Source organism: Saccopteryx bilineata, chromosome X (genome assembly GCF_036850765.1).
Source record: "Saccopteryx bilineata isolate mSacBil1 chromosome X, mSacBil1_pri_phased_curated, whole genome shotgun sequence".
In the NCBI taxonomy this organism is placed as follows: domain Eukaryota; kingdom Metazoa; phylum Chordata; class Mammalia; order Chiroptera; family Emballonuridae; genus Saccopteryx; species Saccopteryx bilineata.
Window position 1 is genome coordinate 115,267,933 of NC_089502.1, and position 21,425 is coordinate 115,289,357.

General features: G+C 36.3%; 1 protein-coding gene across 1 annotated transcript in view; it reads right to left on the bottom strand.

Annotated features, from left to right (window-relative positions):
- CFAP47 (cilia and flagella associated protein 47) overlaps nt 1-21,425 on the bottom strand; it is a 374,219-nt gene that overhangs the window by 113,553 nt on the left and 239,241 nt on the right. The window contains exons 43-45 of the mRNA XM_066250539.1: nt 18,117-18,231; nt 16,829-17,055; nt 9,414-9,573 (exon numbers count right to left, since the gene is read on the bottom strand). Coding sequence (XP_066106636.1) covers nt 9,414-9,573; nt 16,829-17,055; nt 18,117-18,231 — 502 coding nt within the window. The remainder of the gene's footprint in view (nt 1-9,413; nt 9,574-16,828; nt 17,056-18,116; nt 18,232-21,425) is intronic.

The window sequence follows — 21,425 nt, forward strand, 5'->3', positions numbered from 1 at the left end:
AATGATACTGAATCTAAAGTGAGAGTCAAGGTCATTCTTAAGTGTGTTATTTTCTAACTCATGAAATGTTCATGAACAGAGACCCTAAAAGGAATGCACAGTGCCAGCCCTTCTTCCTTACAAATCCGAAAACAAATCCACCACAAAGTGGAATTCATAGAAAAGGTGGGTCTATATTTGAAGATCTCAATAAAACATTTGTTTCTTTTTCTTAAACATCTGAAATAATTTAATTGATTCATTCCAGAAACATAAGTAGCAATATTATCATAGATTATCAACACGAAGTCACTTCTAGATGAAAGCACATGACAGCCAGTATGCACATTCTCTTAGATATAAAAAATAGCAGAAGTAGAAACTACCTTAATTTTTAGAGGATATTTTACTGGCCTCACTGTGCCACCATTCCATTATTTACTTTTAAGTAAATAATGTTTTCTCAAAGTCCTTTCCTACTCTGCCATGTAGCAGATGTTACTCATGTCCTCCTGCCATGTCCCCTTTCATTTAAATCTTCCCTGTAGGTCAATGGATTTATGGAACACTATAACATTCTTCTTTTCTTTTGTTAACACACATATATACAATTTATTAATAATACATGAACGCATTAAAGGCTCAATATTTATACAATCTAAATTCTAACAAGATAAACAAATACTGAGTGACTATGGTACATGCCGAGGTAAGTAAAGTATTTTCTGAGAGATTATCAGTAACACTTATGCCATTTTTATTTCCAATACATATTTCTACACGTTTAGTTTCCACCCTTCACAGTGCCAATAAATAAATAAACAAATAATAAAAAAATAAAAAAGAAAGAGAGAGATGAAGAAACTAGTCACAAATTGAATGAAACGAGAATTGGTGCCACACTCAATCTAAAAATATTTTAATAACCATCCAACTCTTATTTAGACTATGACATTCTTCATGAGGGCTATTGTGACAGGAGGTGGCTCACATGCATTGGGCCAGAAGTGTCAGTTAACACCTGCAGCTGCAGTTCTCAACAAATAATGTATCATATTGGTGAACAAATAAGCCAGCTTCTTTGTCTTTCGGTTAGAATAACTCTGGGGTGAATTCCCTACCAACTCCCAGAGATCCCCAGTGAAACAGCCCAAATAGCTCACACTGCCAACTGTTCGCTTACATTCTTTGTATTGGCTGCATGTCTTTGCCGTCTCTCCCTCTCACTCTCCTAACTGTGGATCCTGAGATTGTTTCTCAAACTATTGATCTCAAGACCTAGTCTCAGGATCTGGGGGTTCCTAAACTAACACACACCCTACACACAGAAAAGAAAGCTTCCCATCCTGGGCCTCAGGCTTTCTAGGGCCTTACTCTGAATCTCCTCTGGTACTGTCTCTCTGCTCGTGCCCAAGGAACAGACCTACATAAAGCCCAGACCCAACTACGTTCCAAGTTCATGGGATGCCATAATTCAATCCAAAGTGCTTTGATCCCATTTCCAGTGCTTGCACAGGACTCCTCCCAATGCCAGTCCTCCCATGTAAGACTCCCAGTATTGAAGGGTAACTAAGAGGTGGCTATTAAGCAGGAGATGTGGACCAATATTAATTATGTGAGCTGGGATACCCAAAAATTTGTACACAAAGTCATTATGGCAGATGTCAGAGTTGAAAGAAGGAAACTGAATGAGCATCGGGCCAAGGTCTAGCTATCTTATATTGTCATGTTCTAGTGCAAAACTCTGAGCAGGCCAAGAATTCTAAATTCAAACTTGGCTCTTTTTGATTTGTATAAAGTAATATTTGCCAATGTGAATAATAGAATATATTCTATTTAAATTTTTTTTAGTTTTATTACTTTTAAATCTTAGATATGTGCTATGTGGCCTTTCATACATGCTTTTGTCCTGGGCATCACAAATATTAAGGACCTTCTGAACCTGTCCCTTCCATCCCTACTCTACTCAGAAATAGCTCACCTGGGGCCTTTTGTTTACAGGTGATCATGGTAACTGTGGCAGTAGCCAGAGTTCTGTAATTAAAGATAATCAAATATATCTAAATTGATCAGATTACAGTTCTTGAAGAAAATAAAGGAATATAAAAGAATCTCTCTAAGAACACTTAATTTTATATAGTATTAGCTACTAGAATAAGTCAGTATAATCTATAGTTTTTGAAATAACCCATAAAAGTATTCTGTGCTCAGATTCTAGAATGGGTCATGGTTATCAGAATAGGTCAAAACTGCTGTTTTCATCAGTTATCCCTGCATACCAAACTATAACAAAACATATTGGTTTAAAGAAACAACAATTTATTTGCTCATTGTTCTGCAGTCTCACCTCATTTGGGAAAGCTTTTATGTTTCATGTGGACTCATTCACGAATTGGGACATCAACTGAAAATTCTGTCCATGAGCTCTCTAAAGTTCTATGAGATGAACCTACTATTTCTCATATAGTACAGAAGAATTACCAGTAGCAAAAGGAGAGCCCTGATGAACTAATGGTTATCAAATATCTGCTTCCTTCACATTCCATAATAATTGACCAAAGCAAGTCACCCAGCCAAAACCAGGGTCAACAAAGGAGGGAAAACTACATAAAACATGTATATAGGCAGACATTATCCTCTTGGGTCTTTACTGAAACAATCTACCTTGTTGTAATTGCAAAGCAAGAGGCATGTGTAAAACTGGTGAGGTGAAAGATATAATCAACTGAGTTTAAAATCCTGTTTTCTAGTTTTAGCTCCTCTCCTGCACTGTACAACCTTGGGCAAGGAACTTAGGATTTTCTTTCAGAACTCAATCTCTTAATGTGTTAAAATCAAAGAGTGAGATTTGATCAGTAGCTTTGAAGAATTTTATTTTTTGGTTTGGGGAACCTGTGTATAAACAATACTTTAGAGAGAATCTCAACATATCCAACAAATTAATGGAGAGTTGATCTTGTGAAGGAGAATGCTGAAGCCCCAATTCACATGCATAACACCCCAACACACAAAGCAAGGTACTTGAAAGCAATGCTAGGGCTCTATAGATAAAATTTAATTAACTTATCTCTTAGTTTTCTTTGTGTATCAGAAACATGAATGAAACTAAATAATACAGTGACTTGATCATTATCTTCTATAGTTAATTATTTAAGTATATTATTGGCAAAAAACAGTCAGAAACTCTTAATTCAGAAGATGACGTATTGAGTGAATGAAAAACTATGTTTATGTGAATCCAATTATATAAGTGAATTTACAATAACTATTACATGTTCTAAATTCATGTATGAGTAATTACATTTTCTGAGAATATTTTTAGCCTATTTACTAATCCTACTTTCATCTACTACTAGAAAGTTCTAGTCTAGATTTTTTCTACTCTAGAAGTAAAAAGACAAACACATGCCAGTTCGAATTTTACCAATTTTAATGAGTTTATTATGTTGTTATCAGCACACCTACCTCACAAATACTCTGGTAAAGAGTGATAGATTCATTGTGTACTAACCACTGCTCACTACTGAGTTTCTGAATGTAACAATAAACACATGAAGTGCACTGTAGATTTTATATAAAAAGAGAAGTATTCAGCAATTAACAAATACTAGAGTGTGCTTGTTTATTTTGTAAAGTGTTTTCATTAGTAGAGTGTAGTATAATATGCACTCAACCATTTTTGGAAATGCTTTAGCAGCTTATGTTGTCCAATTTATTATACTAGTCAATAAAGTAACAATAATTTAAAATGATAAAGATTCCTACTAATTATGGACAAGTTCAATTTTTGAAATATTGGTTAAAATGGGATTTATCCCTTCAAAAGAGGCTGAACTACTTTGTTTTCCTATCACCAGGAAGAGTTAAATAATATAATATTTCCGAGTGAAAAGAAGAAAAGACTGGGAAAGGGACAAAGAAAAAAAAGAAGGAAGGAGGATAAAAATAAAGGACGGAAGTAGGACTCGAGGAAGGAAAAGGAGAGTATGGGAGATGCTAGGAGAAGGGCATGTGAGCTTTTACCCTGATAACTCCTAATGTCCGAGAGCAGTGGACTTCTCTCCCCATGAAGTTTCTAAGGACCTGCAGGCAGAAAAGACCGCTCTGCAGTCCCCCATCAGATTTTGCTGAAAGGCAGTATCTGTACATGCTTGCACATGCCCTAAAGCAGAGGGAAAGGGCCACAGAGAGGTATCAAAGTACTAAAGTAAGCAAAGGGCAAGAATTGTGAATTTTTTTTCTAGCACAGCCAAGTTAGGCTTAAAAGGTACATGAATACCGAATCTTACAGTGTTGGTCAGGTCTAGTAGGGCCTCACTTATGATGTTCTGTCACCTGGATCTTTCAATTATTGAAAGGTGTATAATAAAATCTCCTACTCTAGCCTGACCAGGTGGTTGTACAGTGGATAGAGCATTGGACTGGGATGCCAAGGACCCAGGTTCGAGACCTCAAGTTCACCAGCTTGAGCACGGGCTCATCTGATTTGAGGAAAAGCTCACCAGCTTGGACCCAAGGTTGCTGGCTTGAGCAAGGGGTTACTCGGTCTGCTGAAGGTCCATGGTCAAGGCACATATGAGAAAGCAATCAATGAACAACTAAAGTATCGCAATACGCAACAAAAAACTAATGATTGATGCTTCTCATATCTCCGTTCCTGTCTGTCTGTCCCTGTCTATTCCTCTCTCTGACTCTGTCTCTGTAAAAAAAAAAAAAAAAAAAAAAAAAAAAAAATCTCCCATTCTGATTGTAGATATATTTATTTTTCCTTCATAATTGCCAATTTTTGCTTTATCCATTTTGAGATTATGTGGTTAAAAAAATCTAAAATTTTCTGTACATCAGATTATTTCTTTTTGTATTAATGCATGTATTTGCCTTAAATTCTACATAATCAAATATTAATATATTTATGCCAGCTATTCTTTTGATTTGTAAATACTTAGTATAGGTTTTTGGATATCCTACCAGGCAATTTTATAAACAGCCTAAATCTGCATTTTACTCTCCATTGTGAAGATATCAACTTTTATTGTTTAGCAATTTATATTTATCTAGGTTAATGATATATTTGTGTTTGATATCTTATTTTGTGTTTCTTTATCTTTACTTCTCTGCTTTTGTATTCTATTGGACTCATTAAGATGTATTTTTATGCATTTTACTGGTATATATAAATTATACAGCTTGCTCTATATTTTTTGGTTTTTCCAAATTTTCTACATTCAAGCTTTATATAAAAATGTCTTGAAGTGGTTCACACCTGTCCTCTCCAAATACGAGAATCTTATATGCTTGTAATGGCAATAACCTACTTCTTTTACAATTAAAATTACTGTCCAGTGGTTGAGTTTTCTTTATTTTTATATACCTTAATTATTTTTCTTATTATTTCCATAGCCAATGCTCATTGAAATTTACCTATATTTACTGATTACTTTATTAACCACTGCTCTTGGATCCCAATTCTTTCTTCTGAATTCAATTTCCTTCACCTATAAGTAAATCCTCTATTTGGTTTTTTGGGTTTTTTTTTTTTGTTTTTTGTGGTTTTTTTTAGCAAAATCTGTGGATTTTAAATCTCAGTTTCATTGTTGGATTGAAAATATTTTTATTTTATCTTTACTCTTGAGTGATAATTTACTGAGATTTAAAATTCTACAATGACAGTTAATTTGCTTCAGTACTGTAATTCCATTGTCTTCTGGCTTCCATTATTACTACTGGTAAATCTACCTAAGTACATTTTTTTACTCCTTTGAAAATGTCTTTTTCTCTTGTTGCTTTTCACAATTTCTTGCCTTTGCCATCCAATTGTTACATTATAACCCATTTTGGTGTTACTCTTTCATCTTCTAGCATTAAAAAAATTGCTTCTGCCTTTTCTCATTTGCTCCTATAAATAGCAGAAGGTTATCTTTCCTAGGTGCTCACATGTACAGGGTCTCATTCCCCTTTTACTTTCCAATGGTTTCTTATTAGATCTAAATGTGGAGATGGCTCAATGCATAGCCTTGGGCCAATTTCCTGTATCCAGAAAGTATCCATTTTTTAGTTGTAAGCAGGATATTTCCTTACATCTACTGGAAGTTTTCAACTGACCTAGGTGAAAATTTACATTTTACAAAATCTCATTATCTTCTTGTTATTAACTCGCATCCTACCAATAACACACACCACAAAGAACGTGGATGTTCCCTATCTCTGCCATCTGCAGCAGAGTGCACACATCCTTGATAGAATGATGTTCCTCCACATTTTCCCCTCTAATGAGAGTCATTTTAAATCAGGGAGGGTATCTTTTCCAAATGGATGCAAGCAAGTATTAATAAAGAGCCACCTTGGAAATTGTTTCAAAAAATATTTTAAAATCACTATGTGCCAAGAGGTATGCAATGAGGAGGCGGCTTCCTAGTTTTCTGGTAGGTTTAGATAATAAATTTCTGAGAAGAAGGCAGGTCATGGGACTAGACTGTTTGCTCTTTATAGCAAAATTACATTTTAATTGAGCAGGAGTCACAGAGGCCATTAAATGTGTTTTTCAATCAGGCCACAACAGCTCAGTAATTATTGGAAATTCCTCATAGGATTTATGTAAATGGATGGTTGTTATCTTTTCTTTCCATTGCTACTGAATTTTTGAATTTCTATATGTCTTCATGGATCATTTACTGGAAAAATTGAGAGAGAGCCTATCTGGGAGTTGTAGCTTGCCATTATTTTAACCAGAAAGTTTTTGTTTTCCTGTAATTTTTTAAGGAGATAAAATTTTCAAAAGAAAAGAAATAAAATAAGATTTCACTTTCTAATTAACCCCTCCATGAGGAAGGAACCAAGGGCTTGCTGACAGCAAATTAACTTCGTGTTTGCATTTTCAAGTCTGAATACCAAAACTTTCTCCAATTGTCATATATTAAAAATTACATTTTGAAGAGAGTTGGTTTTTAAGTTCTTGCAGATTGATTTACTAAGTGTGCAAACTAGTCTGAATGAGCTGCTAGCATGCCAATAAAAAGCACATTCTCTACGACTTGAACTTGCAGGAAAGGCTTATACAATTTTGATTAAATGCCACCATAAATGTATTGTTGCATAGCATATGTTCACCTTTGAAGACCTTTAGAAAGAAAAAGAATCAATATAAAAGTTTTTTTTGTTTGTTTTGTTTGTTTGTTTGGGGTTTGTTTTTTTTTTTTGGCTGGCAGGTTCTATGTCTATAGATATAAAACAATAAAAGGCAAAGTAAAACATTTATCGAACTAAAAGTACCTTGTATTAAAATGATGAGGATAAAGAATATACATAAGTCTTAGATATTACAATTATGTTGATAAAATTATTACAAATTATTTGAGTTAAACTATATTTTCTTTGATAATATAGGACAGGGTCATGTCTCACGATTGCATGGTGCAGCATACAAAGAACTTGGAACTGGAAAAAATACATAAATATCCTCAAATAGTAGGACAAGACCCGTATTGACAACTGAACAAGCTGTAAACTCTGTGGAAGGGCACATAGGGGAGGGCAGCCGGATGAGAAAGACACATTAGTCAACAACAGTTAGGACTGAGATTTCAAAAGTCAGAATTCAAATTATAATCTGGTATACTAAGCCTAGAAAAAAAGGGGAACTAGGTCAGGTTGATGTCAGAAGCCAATTTCACACTCCAGAAAAGCCCTGGGATCCTAAGTTCAGGGGCAAGATTTCTGTTTGAGGGGCCTTGGGCTGTCTGCACCAAGGTGAATGATAGAAAGACCATACCAGTACCCAGGGAGGGAGTCTGGCAACAAGCTTGGTTTTAAGAAATAAAGTAGAATCCTATGCCTGTACTGTACCATATAGGACAGAGGGAGATGCATCACAATTATGAGAGCATACAAACAAGGAGCTGGCAGACAGAAAGGAGAGAGATAAGAAGCATCAGTTCTTTGTTGTGGCACCTTAGTTGTTCATTGATTGCTTTGCCAGATAATCACATGCAAAAGGGTCTAACCGTTAGACCCTTACTTCAAATAACATACAAATACTCAAAATGGATCAAAGATCTAAATGCAAGAACTAAAGCTATAAAAATCTTAGGAAAAAAATGGAGTTCTAAATCTTCATGAACTTGAATTTGGCTATGAAGTCAAGGATATAATGTCAAAAGCAAGAAGAACAACATAAATAGAAAAATTGGACTTCATCAACATTAAAAACTTTGTGTTTCAAACTAAATCTTCATGAACTTGAATTTGGCCATGGAGTCAAGGATACAATATCAAAAGCAAGAGCAATAAGAACAACATAAATAGAAAAATTGGACTTTATCAACATTAAAAACTTTGTGTTTCAAAGGATACTATCAAGAGTGAAAACGAGAACCAACAAAATGAGAAAAAAATATTTGCAAATCATCTCTCTGAGTGGGTATTGTACTTAGAATATGGATAGAACACTTGCAGCTAAATAATGAGACAACCCAACTTTTAAAAATGGGCAAATGATCTGAATAGGCATTTATAAGATGGTCAATAAGCACATGAGCAGATGCTCAACATCTCAGATCTCTTAGGAAGGCAACATGAACAGGTTATCCTGTACCTTATAATTCTTAATTATCATTTTAGATATAGAAGTATTTTATAGTTAACACAAAGCCACAGAAAAAGTATCAAATGAAAACTTCACAATTAGCAATAATATAACTCAGAATCCATGACACATGGTACACTGTAGGACTAACCCTAATGAAAAATATATATATTCCTAGTATTATTTACCAGCTTGGAAAGAAGCAAAGGAAAAATGTCAATTAATTTTAATAGTTTAAACTCTTTAGTCACATTGTTTATATCTTATCACTTGTATTCAATAATGTATGCAATGTAGCAATATTTTATTAAATCTGGCTTAGTCCCTCCGAAACACAAATCAAAATAAAGGGACACCAGAAGACCAAGAATAAGTACTCAATTAATAATGGCACTAGTCAATATCAAAGATAAATTACTCATAAGTGGTATTGTTCTCCTCTGATATGCCCTTGACATGAACATCCCTCCTATCCTTTAGAGCCAGCTCAAGTCTCAATTCCAGCACAACTTCTGTAACCAGTTTTACTGTTCAAGCAAGAGCTGACCTTTCTCAAAGTGCACTTATTGTTTTTATCAGATAGGTATATCATTTAACAAAGAACAATCTGCAAATTTCAGTACCAGTAATTTAGCACCCAAATTCAGTATATAACTTACCATAGATTACTGTTACGCAGTTTATTGGTTACTTATAATACAAAATATTATTGAATAATTTGCATTTGTGTAGCAAAATTATCTTTTCAATTATATTATGAACATTTTATTAGAGATAATCTGTTCTTTGTATTTTATTATTTCCCAGTGCCTGCAACACTGCTAGATATTGCAATCCACACATTACTGATTACCTTCTGGATGTGATGGTTTCAGTTCCTTAGTTAAAATTTCTTTATACTGAGGGATGTGAATTTCCTTAGGTACATAAAAGAATCCTGGAAGGCTCAGTTCCGTTGTGTATAAAATGGACTTGGGCTTCCTCAACTTTGAGATATTAAACAATAATGAAGTCTGCAAATAAACAGAAAGAAAAATTGAAATGTAATTTTCTTACTTTTTAACTCTAAAACATACAATATACTATTATGTACTTAGATGCCATATTTGGGGGAAAATTAACCAAGGAATTAAGTTTGTTCATTTCTTTGGACACATTATTATTTCATTGGTGGGAGACAACCCTAACACGTTTCATGGAATTATTGGGGTCATCCTTTATTGAGAGCCGCTCAGTGTCTCTGTTCTAACCCTTTCAGTGTTGAGAAATTCATTGTCTCAGGAAGAAACCATTCCATTGGTGAGCAACACTGAGAAAGTGCTTCCTTCCTTGAGTTGAACCCTGTGCGCTCAAATGTCTACTCATCAGTTCTAGTTCTCATTAGCAGTATAGTTAGTCCCCTTTGTTTTGCTAACGACAATTTAGTGGGGGGAAAAAGATCAGAAATAAATACATACACACACAAAAACAAAAGTAGGTCCTGCCCCTCCACAGACCTCCAAATACCTCTTTTAATTAAGTTTGATATTTTTAGTCCTTTCAAACATTATATAATGTAGGTTATAACTCACCTCTATGCATATAATCCTCAAGACACAATTGAGTTCAATATTGCACTTCCTAAAATGGAACACTGAAGAGAAACCCAACTCTCTATGTGTTTGTTAACCAAACAATGATCAAAGCAGAGGGATAGGCAATCATTTATTTTGATCTGGATGATCTACTGCAACAACATAATATACCCCAATGATTAAACTAAGCATTCTTGAAACTAAACTACCCACATTTATATAACCCAACTCTGTAAGCTTGGCCAGGTTATGAACCAAAGCCACAAATTCCTCATTTGTAAAATATGGGTGATAATAGTATATACACTGCCTATCCTCGGTTGTATTTAAAATGTAAACAAATACCAGGTGCTTGGAGCATATTTTAAGAATTTAATAAATGTTGACTATCATTATCAGCATTGTCATCATCAACATGATCATGATATTACTCATCAAAAATAAATGTTAGTGTCTTCAGCAATTATCTCATTCAATGGGTTATCTATAAAAGCTACAAGATTTTTTTTCCCCCACAAAGTCACATTTTCTACCTACTTTACTTTGGCAATACACATCAAGTAAATGCTGACATTTAAATTAATTCAGTGTACATTTATCACTGTTTGGGTTTGGTTCATTTTTCTAGTCATTGTGAATAAGTAGTCTATCCACAGCCACATCTGCAATTAGCTCTTTATCCTAAATGCATATTGTCTGCCTTCTAGATCTTCAAGTCATTCAAAATAGTACATACTGACACAGACTCTTTTCCTGGCCAAACTCTAGTCAGGCTCCTCCAAGCCCTCTTCTCAACTAGGCTTCAACCTTGGCATATAGAAACAGCAGAGTCACAGAAGTAGACATTAACAAAAAGTGAGAGGCAGTTCGTGGATGTGTTCTGGACTTGTTAATCGATGCTTATCTGCAGTTACTTTAGAAAGCTTGCAATTGCAAATATTTCTTCTCTCCTTTGATATGTAAATCTTCTATTACACATAACTATCATCTCAAGGACCTCAGAACCCTCTTTTTTTTGTGTGTGTGACAGAGAATAGGGACAGATAGGGACAGACAGGAAGGAAGAGAGATGAGAAGCATCAATTCTTTGTTGTGGCACCTTAGTTGTTCATTGATTGCTTTCTCATATGTGCCTTGACCAGTGGGGCTACAGCAGACCCAGTGACCACTTGGGTCAAGCCAGCGACCTTGGGTTGAAGCTGATGAGCTGTGCTCAAACCAGATGAGCCTGCGCTCAAGCCGGCAACCTCAGGGTCTCGAACCTGGGTCCTCTGTGTTGCAGTCCAACACTCTATCCACTGTGCCACTGCCTGGTCAGGCAGAACCCTCTCTTTGAAATGCAAACATTCTGGGTACCTTGTGGCAACCTGCACCACAACCACCAGGTATGAAGATTCCAGAAGTTTTTTTCTCCTGCAGATAAGCACCAACTAGCAAGTCCAGATAACAACACCCATCAACCCCCTTGCCCTTCTTATAAATATCCATGTCTGTGACTCTGCTCAGGCCCCTACTCACTTTTTCTCATTCTTCCTTTAAAACTCCCAGTCACTGCTGCACAGACTGGAGTTCATTTCCTGCTGGTTCCTCCTCCCTGCTGAATAACATCTATCCCTGTACTGCTGTAACTCATGGCCAGCTTTATCTTTCACAGTATTAACAGGCTTACTTCATGACCTGAAGGGCATCTAAATTATACTAATACAAAAAAAATTTTTTCCTTTACCCTTTTGATTTCTCATTAAGAATTTCCTTTTTAAAAGACATAAAATTTCAAGATTCCTATAATTTTTCCTGCCATTTATCCTGAGGTACATAGCATTATTTTTAAAACATAAACATGAGGACGCTAATAGAAAATAAATGGAAACTACCCTGTAAGCCCTGAGTATTTCCAGTATCACTGAGTATATCATTACAGTTGGTTTATTAATGGACAAAGAATATGAATTCAATAATGATTGCTAAGTGAACTGTCATAAATTCATGCTCCTGAGAAAAGATCCTGTCTTTTACAGTATGTAAAGTAGATACTCCATGTTGCTATTATTCTATAAATATTTCAAAATTCACATTGTACACTGCTGTGTAACAAAAAATTGGACATGTCACTTTTCTACATTTATTCAATTAGGTTTAGCTTTGAACAAATATATTTCAAGGTTGATTTTAGATTTTATTTGCTGCAGTTATTTTATGCTATAATAACATTCTAAACTTTCATTTATTGCATTATACAAGTTCATGGTAGCAGCCTGACCAGTGATGATACAATGGACAGAGCATCAACCTGGAACCCTGAGGTCCCACATTCAAAACCCTATAGTCTCCAGCTTGAGCATGAGCTCATCTGGCTTAAGCATAGTATCACCAGCTTGAGTGCAGGGTCACCAACTTGAATGTGGGATCTTTGAAATGATCCCACAGTTGCTGGCTTGAGCACGGAGTCACGGGTTTGGCTTGAGCCATCCACCACAAGCCCCCTCTGTCAAAGCATGTATGAGAAGCAATCAGTGAACAATTAAAGTGATGCGACTACGAGTTGATGCTTCCCAGTTCTCTCCTCCCCCCCCCTTTCTAAGAAAATAAATAAAAATAAAAAACAAGTTCTTGGTAGTAGACTAACAAGTGAACATAAGAGCTGGACACAATAGTTCAAGGAAAAGAATAGTGGACTGGGAGGTAAAAACTTGGGCCTATTTCTATTCTGTTACAAATTTCTGGTGTGAACTTAGGGTGCTACCTTGCTATTTTTGGATCTTGCTTTACAGGTCTGTAAAATAAAGAGGTTGGGACTATGTGTGTCTGAGTACCTTTGGTTTGTTTTCCAGCTTTAAAATATAATAATGTCTCTACCTTAATCTGGGTTGTAATCTCTGCCCAGTCACTGAGGGCAATTTAGGATACTGTATGTGTCAATCATCCCATTTTCTTCTATTATCAATATTTAAGTGCAATCCTATCCATTATACATTTACTCATGGGGATATCAAAACGGCACCAAAAAGCACTTTGGGGAAAAAGGTGAGAGTATTTTAAAAATGTATCTTGTTTATTGTTCTGCCACGCAAAAGAATTCACATTGTTGTATTTCAAGAGTGCACTTGACTTGAAAAAAAACCTTTATAACTAGATGTATGTAAATGCAGTAAGACGTGTCCGTAAATTCTGACTTGGTGTAGCTGGGATTTTTTTTAATTGATATATTCAACCCTCCTTTAGCTACTTTCTACACTTACAGAGTTTTTGCTGAAACAAAAAAAAATGCATGATATTCAGGGAATTCAAAGAAAATACTAATCTTCAGGTGAAAAAAACTTAAAATTTTTAAACTTAGAGACTACTAAACACATTTGAAATTTTATTTTTTTAAAAAGCCAAAGGTTATTCATAAATTATTATTATCGTCATTAATATTCCTACCAACAAATTCAGAGAAGTGCACACATATACATACTCATCCTGAAAATGTGAGAGAGAAACAAGTGTAAGTAACAACAAGATTACTGTGAAAAATCAGGCTATGATGCAACCTGAATAGACATCTATATACAATGAAGACATAAGGTTTAAAAGGGCATTTGTTTTGCCTGACCAGGCAGAGGCACAGTGGATAGAGCATCGGACTGGGACGCGGAAGACCCAGGTTTGAGACACTGAGGTTGCCAGCTTGAGCGCGGGCTCATCTGGTTTGACAAGGCTCACCAGCTTGAGCCCAGGGTCACTGGCTTGAGCAGAGGGTCACTTAGTCTGCTGTAGCCCCCCCAGTCAAGGCACAGATGAGAAAGAAATCAATGAATAACTAAGGTGCCGCAATGAAGAATTGATGCGTCTCATTTCTCTCCTTTTCTGTCTGTCTGTCCCTATCTGTCCCTCTCTCTGACTCTCTCTGTCTCTGCCACAAAAATAAATAAATAAATAAATAAATAAATAAATAAATAAATAAATAAATAAATAAATAAATAAATATACAATGACAGCATCTCTCATGAACAAATCATTAAAGGGGGTAAGCAAAAATCACATAATGTAAGGTTTTAGATTTCAAGGATTTCACATCCTAGAGAAACAGGTACATATAAAAATAAATCATTTTTTTTTAAGTGAGAGTAGGGGAGATAGTGAAACAGACTCTGGCATGAGCCTTAAGCGGATCTACCAGGCAGCCCCCATCTGGAGCCAATGCTTGAATCATCCGAGCTATCTTCAGTGCCTGAGGTCATCACTCCGATTAACCATGCCACTGGCTGGGAAAGGGGAAGAGGGGGAGAAGGGGAGATGAAGGGCAAAAAAGAAGATGTTCACTTATTTTGTGTACCTTGACTGGGAATCAAACCTGGGACGTCCATATGCCGCATCGAGTCTCTATCCATTGAATACACTGGCTAGCGATAAAACTGAATCTTATATAAAACAATTTGATAAATGCAATAATAAAAACAAAAAGTATGCTGGGTTCCAAAGAAAAAGCCAAGAGATGAGGAAGAAAAACAGAAACCACATACATATATAAAATACTAGAAAGAAGATTCATGGGCAAAATCCATTTCCCTCAAGCATTTTTTATTTCAATAAAATGCTTTGGCAGGAGGTGAAAATGAAGAAAATGAAATTAAAAAACAGAAAGAGAGAGCTAGAGCACACATTTAAAGTTGGAAAAGGTCACACATTGAACATCTTTATTGTAACAGTGTTTCTAAATGTTCACATACACCTTCCCAAATTCACTGTTTTATAGAGCAGAAGGAAGCATTTTGGTAGGAGCTGAAAAGAGGCATCAGCTTCTTACATGCAAAAAGTGGATGGGTGCCGCAGAGGGCGTTCACAGCCTCAAACCTTGATATTTTGAGCTAATCAGAATTTAAAAATCCAGGTCATACCTAACATATTATCGCTGTTCAATATTTGCGATTTAGCCTAAGTGGTGGCACAGTGGACAGTACGTCCACCTGGAATGCTGAGGACCGAGGTTTGAAACTGCAAGGTCCTGGCTTGAGTGTGGGCTCATCTGGTTTGAGCGTGGGCTCAGTGGCTTCTGTAGGGGTCACCATCTTGAGTGTGGGATCACAGACATGACCCCAGAGTCTCTGGCTTGAGCAAGGGGTCACAGGCTCAGCTGGAGCCCCCCGGACAAGGCACATATGAGAAAGCAATCAATGAACAACTAAAGGACTGCAACTATGAGTTGATTCTTGTCATCTCTCTCCCTTCCTGTCTGTCTGTCCCCTGCCCTCTAAAAAAAAAAAAATCTGTGATTTCTACTATTGATTATAACATTCTGTCAAAAAAACCTCCACATCATTGAGTACTTTGCTGCAATGTATCTAAATGAAGGTAAATCTTAAACAGCAAGGATGAAAACATTTATCATTTACTCCTTCATTGAACAGTTTCTGTGACTACCTTTGGCAAGGCACACATTTTTTCTAGGAACTGGTGGTATGCAAGTTAACTAAACAAATATCTTCTCACAAATTCCTGATGGAGACACACATGAGAAAACACATATAAATATACTACTCCCAGATAATAAACTGTATCAAATAAGAAAACGAAAGGAAATTTAGGATTTGGAGAGTGACTCATAGACTAAGTGATGCTTTTAGAAAATATCTAGGTTGCTAGAGCAGAATCTCACTAAGAACACAGGGACGGACCTGAAGTACACGAGGGAGGCAGTCCTTAATATCTAGAAAAAACTAACAAAGGAAGTGCACAGGCCACGGGGAGCACACTTTGGGAATGTGAAGAACAGCAAGGGACCTGTGCTGAGGGAATGGCAGGAGTGAGTGGGCTCCAGAGGAAAGCTGAGATCAGGGAAGGAGTTGGAACTGATCAGAAGGCTCATGAACGCCATCCTAGGGGTGTTGGCTTTTATTCTAACATGAACTGGCACAACAGTAGAGGAACAATGTGAATAGGTTTACACATTAGAAGAATCACAATGGCAGCTCTGTGGTGACTAGACTGTACCTTATTTCCATTATAGAACAGAATGTAAGCTGTAACAATAGAGTCTATATTAATAGTAATGATAATAGCAACAATGTCATACAGATAAAAAGTACTTACTACATACTAGGTTGTATACTCAACATTTTATATAGTTACATCACTTACTTTCCATAAATTACCAACATCTGCAGATTAAAAATGGAAGTTTGATGATTTTTAAGTAGTCAGCCCATAGTCACACAAGTGGCAGTGTTAATGTCTAGACTCTCAGGTCATCTGATCCCAGGGATGAACCTCTCTAGATACACAACAGAATGTCCTGGGCAACCTTAGAACATATCCCCATGCACCTAACCCTTCCAGAGAGCTGTATTTAATCACTCAGGAGCGGTACCTAGGCATTAGTACGATTTTAAGTTTTCTAGAGCATTCTAACGTGCAGCCAGAATTGAAGACAACTGTGTATTAAGCAACTACAATGTAATGCCTAAAATTAGTAGAATGCTTAGTTACTGCTAATTCAGTTATTATTACTAAAATTAGTCGCAATGCTAAAATTAGTACAGTGTTCTTCAGGTTTATTTTTAATGAGGTAAAATAGAAAAGAAGCTACTGAGCGGTCGTTCTCAAGGCAACCAGAATTCATCTTTTTTTCTACGTATAAATGTTAGGATGAAGTAACCTGCGTGTACATTTGAAAAGAGAGAACAATTGAAGCACATCATCTACCTGTACGCACCTCAACTCTGGTCAGCCCCAGGAGGGCGATGGCCACGCGCACGCTGCTGCTTTCTAGAGTGCCTGTGATGGATCGTCGCTGGTACTCTATATCAGACATCTGCTGTTTTGCTGCAAAAGCCAATGCCTTTTCTTTGGCTTCATTCATGAGAGGAAGCATGAGGTTTACACTCAGCATGTGCTTCGGTTTGCACTTCAGGTAGAGAACTGGCTCTTCCTCATGAACCACTAAGGGAAGCAAAAACATTCATCACTGCAATGATCTTTTTTTTTTTTTTTTTTTAATTTTTTTAATTTCATTTATTCATTTTAGAGAGGAGAGAGAGGGAGAGAGAGAGAGAGGGAGAGAGAGATACAGAGAGAGAGAGAGAGAGAGAGAGAGAGAGAGGGAGAGAGGAGAGACAGGGGGGAGGAGCTGGAAGCATCAACTCCCATATGTGCCTTGACCAGGCAAGCCCAGGGTTTCGAACCAGCGACCTCAGCATTTCCAGGTCGACGCTTTATCCACTGTGCCACCACAGGTCAGGCACTGCAATGATCTTTATGCCCTTGACATTATCATTCAGAATGGACTTGGAGGTTTGAAATTTAAAACTGCCATGGTGGTCTTCATCAAACAGAGTAAAAATAAATAGTTAACACATTTCTAGTAGTACTAATTCTGTAGTTCAAGAATAAGTCTTCGGAAATTAAAAATATTTTCTTGGTAGTCTCTGAAAAGAGGTCTAGTGAAATGATTTTCATAGTAGCATCATTAACATGATAAAAAAAAATTCAGTGACTTTTGTGCTCCTATCAGTGATCAGAAGGTAAGGGGAGTAGAAATAAATGTAAAGAAAGACATCTGTCGAGGACTGGCACGAACTGTCATTTTCTTTCACGTACAACCTTACACTTTAAACTAGAATGTATATTACTGACATAATAAAATTATAATCTAATTATATATTGGAAAAACTTGCTATGAAGAAACTTAGGTAACTATATGAGGGACAGTCCCATCCTTCAATATTATAAGTGAAATAAAAAAATATATATATAGCCTGACCTGTGGTGGCGCAGTGGATAAAGCGTTGACCTGGAATGCTGAGGTTGTCGGTTCAAAACCCTGGGCTTGCCGGATCAAGGCACATATGAGAGTTGAAGCTTCCTGCTCCTCCCCCCTTCTCTCTCTCTCTCTCTCTCTCTCTCTCTCTCTCAATCTCTCTCAATCTTTCTCTCTCCTCTAAAATGAATAAATAAATAAAAATAATAATAAAAAAAAATATATATATATATATATACTCTACCTTCTGGAGTGTTTCTGCAGTCAAAGGAATGTGAAGTCCTAGACATCATTGCAGGTAGGACGGAAGGCAAGGGGATCACACCTGTTCCTTCCACAGCGTATACTAATTCTCCAATCTAAAACACAACCACACAATAATAGTAAATTCTAAAAGCTGAGACAAAATTAGGATAAATCTTTCTGCTGCGAGCGGAATTTGCGTGTTATAAAAACATCACGGCACTGTGCATTTTAAGCAACATATGCCCTAAATATGTGGAGAAAGGAAAGGCTTAAATGTAGCCCTACCATAGTGTGGAGGAAGCTCTGCATGCAACACAACACGGAGGTGGCTTAAGAACATCCCAGGATCACACTTCCAGCAGTTAATCCTTATAGCTACAAATATTCATGGCAGATTGCTAGCTTAAACACATAATCAATCAAGGAAGACATTTCCCCCTTTACAGTGCAATTTATTGTTGGAGAGGAGTGACATAATTTTTGCAGGGTATCTGGGTTCCCAAGAGTTTTATTTCAAAGCACAGGTTTTCTAACTCCCTTTGATGGGTGAAAGGACAAATAAAATGTGGTATATAAAGAAAACTAAGCATTATACAATGGAATACTACTCAGCCATAAGAGAGGATGAAATACGGCCCTTTGTGACAACATGTATATAGATCTTGAGAGTATCATTGTAAGCAAAGTAAGTCAGATGAAAAAGGACAAGAACCATATGATTTCACTCATATGTGGGATATAAAACAGAAAGCAACAAAAGAACAAACAAACTAAACAAACCTATAGACAGAGATAGCAGTATGGTGGCCACCAGAGGGAAAGGGAGTTGGGAGGATGATAAAGAGGATAAACAGGCTCAGATACAAAGTGACGGAAGGAGACTAGACTGGGTGGTAACACACAATGGAATATACAGATGGTGGACTATCAAATTGTACACCTGAAACTTACATAACCAACATCACCCAAATCAATTTACTTTTAAAAATAAAGTACAGGTTTTCAAAACAAGTATTGAGAGTCTGAAGAGCTTTTAGAATAAATAATGAGGCAAATAGAACAAAAGTATAAACAAAGAGAGTGACAATAAAGTGGGGTCGATGCAAAGGCAGCAACATGACACAGAGAAAGATTAACAGAGATGGACAAGCCTACTTTAATCCTGATACTCTCATTTATTAGCTACTAAGCCTGAGGCAAGTTTACTAGAAGAACTCTGAGTGCTGGTTTCTTCCTCTGTGAAATGGGATGAACAATATTCCTTCATTTTCAGAACCTAGAGACTAAGTGAAAAGAAAGGAGAGAGGGAAAGTCTCAAAAGACATATCACACAATCAGAATGGATAATTATTATTCAGACCTCAATTCTGAGTGGTAGCAGAATATGCCACCTCAAAATAGGATTGTTGGGGTTCAAGACATGCCACCCCCAAATATGTCACTTTATTATATCAACGATTTTGAGCTGTAGACATGTGAAAAATAGCAACTACAGGGAAAGGCTTTCTCTTATCTGCCTAGAGACAGATCCTCCAAAAGGAATTCAACTGTCATAAATCTCCTGGGAGTTTCATCAACCAAAGAAGACTGACTCTTTTCACAGGAGAAGAGACTAGAAGTTGAAACTGTACCCAGACAAACTGTCACAAACTATCACATCTCCCATTTATTATTTCAAAGACCCATTCGTCTTTCCTAATAAATCATTTACTCTCCTAAACGGCTGACATCCCTTTTCAACTTTCCCTAGTAAGATGGTATTTATGCCTAAATTCTAAGCTACATTAGGAAGTTGTTTGGTTTTCCTGGGTATATTGCATTTATACAAAAGGTATACATCTTAATAAACTTGTTTGAATTATTACTGTTAATTTTTTATTACAGGTGGGAGTTCTTAGCCAAGAACTAAGAAGGATAGAAAAAACATTATTTTTTCTTCTCTACATTTCAAACAAAGAAATTCAAAATAAAATGACAGGAAAAAAAAACACAATCATGAGACAATCAGGAAAATATGAACAATGCTCAGATGTTTAATGTTATTAGGAAAAAAGTTGGCCCTGGCCGTTTGCCTGAGTGATAGAGCATGGGTCCCGCATGTGGATGTCTTGGGTTTGATTCCTGGTCATGGCACACAGGAGAAGTGACCATCTGCTTCGCCCTTCCTCTTCCCATTCTTTCTCTCTCTTCTTCTCCCTCTCTCTCTCTCTCTTCCTCTTCCACAACCATGGCTCAATCAGTTCAAGCACATTGGCCCCAGACACAGAGGATGGCTCCAGAAAGCCTCCACCTCAGGTGCTAAAAATAGTTCAGTTACAAGCATGGCCCTAGATGGGCAGAGCATTGGCCCCAGATGGGAGTTGCTGGATGGGTTCCAGTTGGAGCACATGTGAGAGTCTGTCAATTTGCCCTCGTCTCATTTCCAAAAATGAAAAAAAAAATTACAATATTTTATTTAGTAGTAATGCTATCCCAGCTATGTCAAATTTTTGTTATTGTAGAGACAGTTACTGAATTATTTATGTATAAAATGATATGATGACTGGGATTTGCTTCATTAGAATCATGAAACATATCTGGCCATGCACTGCTGAAGATGAATGAAGGGTACCAGGGGGATTTATTATAGTTTATCATCATCTACTTTCATATGATAATGCCCCATAAAATTTGATTATTTATGATCCATAATTATCTTCAGTTCATGCTGATAAAAGAAATATGGAAACTTTGAATGTTTTAGATTGTTCAGCATTTAAATCTGTGCATACCTGGTAATAATTAGAACATTATATATAATTTATACAAAGTAGTTTTTCCTAAACAGCTATGTACTTTGTAAACATAAACCCAAGCTAGTGAATTGAACTGTGTTGTGTGAATGTGTTACTACAAATATAACTGAGTGATCAATACTGATGTAAAATTTTCAATGATAATTCAAATAGAGTATGAATGGATAAGTTCAACAGAGACCGAAAAAAACAACATATTAATATTTACTGTCATTTTTACCTTTTTGTTATCCTCTTATCTAAAAATCAGTTGTTTTATCCAAAATATAGTATTCATAAAACATCAGACTCAGGGAGTATAGTTATCATAACTTCATGTTATTGTTTTTTTTTAATCTGTGCTGGGATGAAACCTGATCTATAGTTTGTCTACTCCATGAATATAAATACAGACCCATTGGAGTTGATACAAAAGGAACAAACTACTACTTGCCATACTGTTATTCTTAAATATAAATTATTAACAGCTTTCCACCCTTCAATTAGCCAATGGAAATATCAGTAACGAAGTT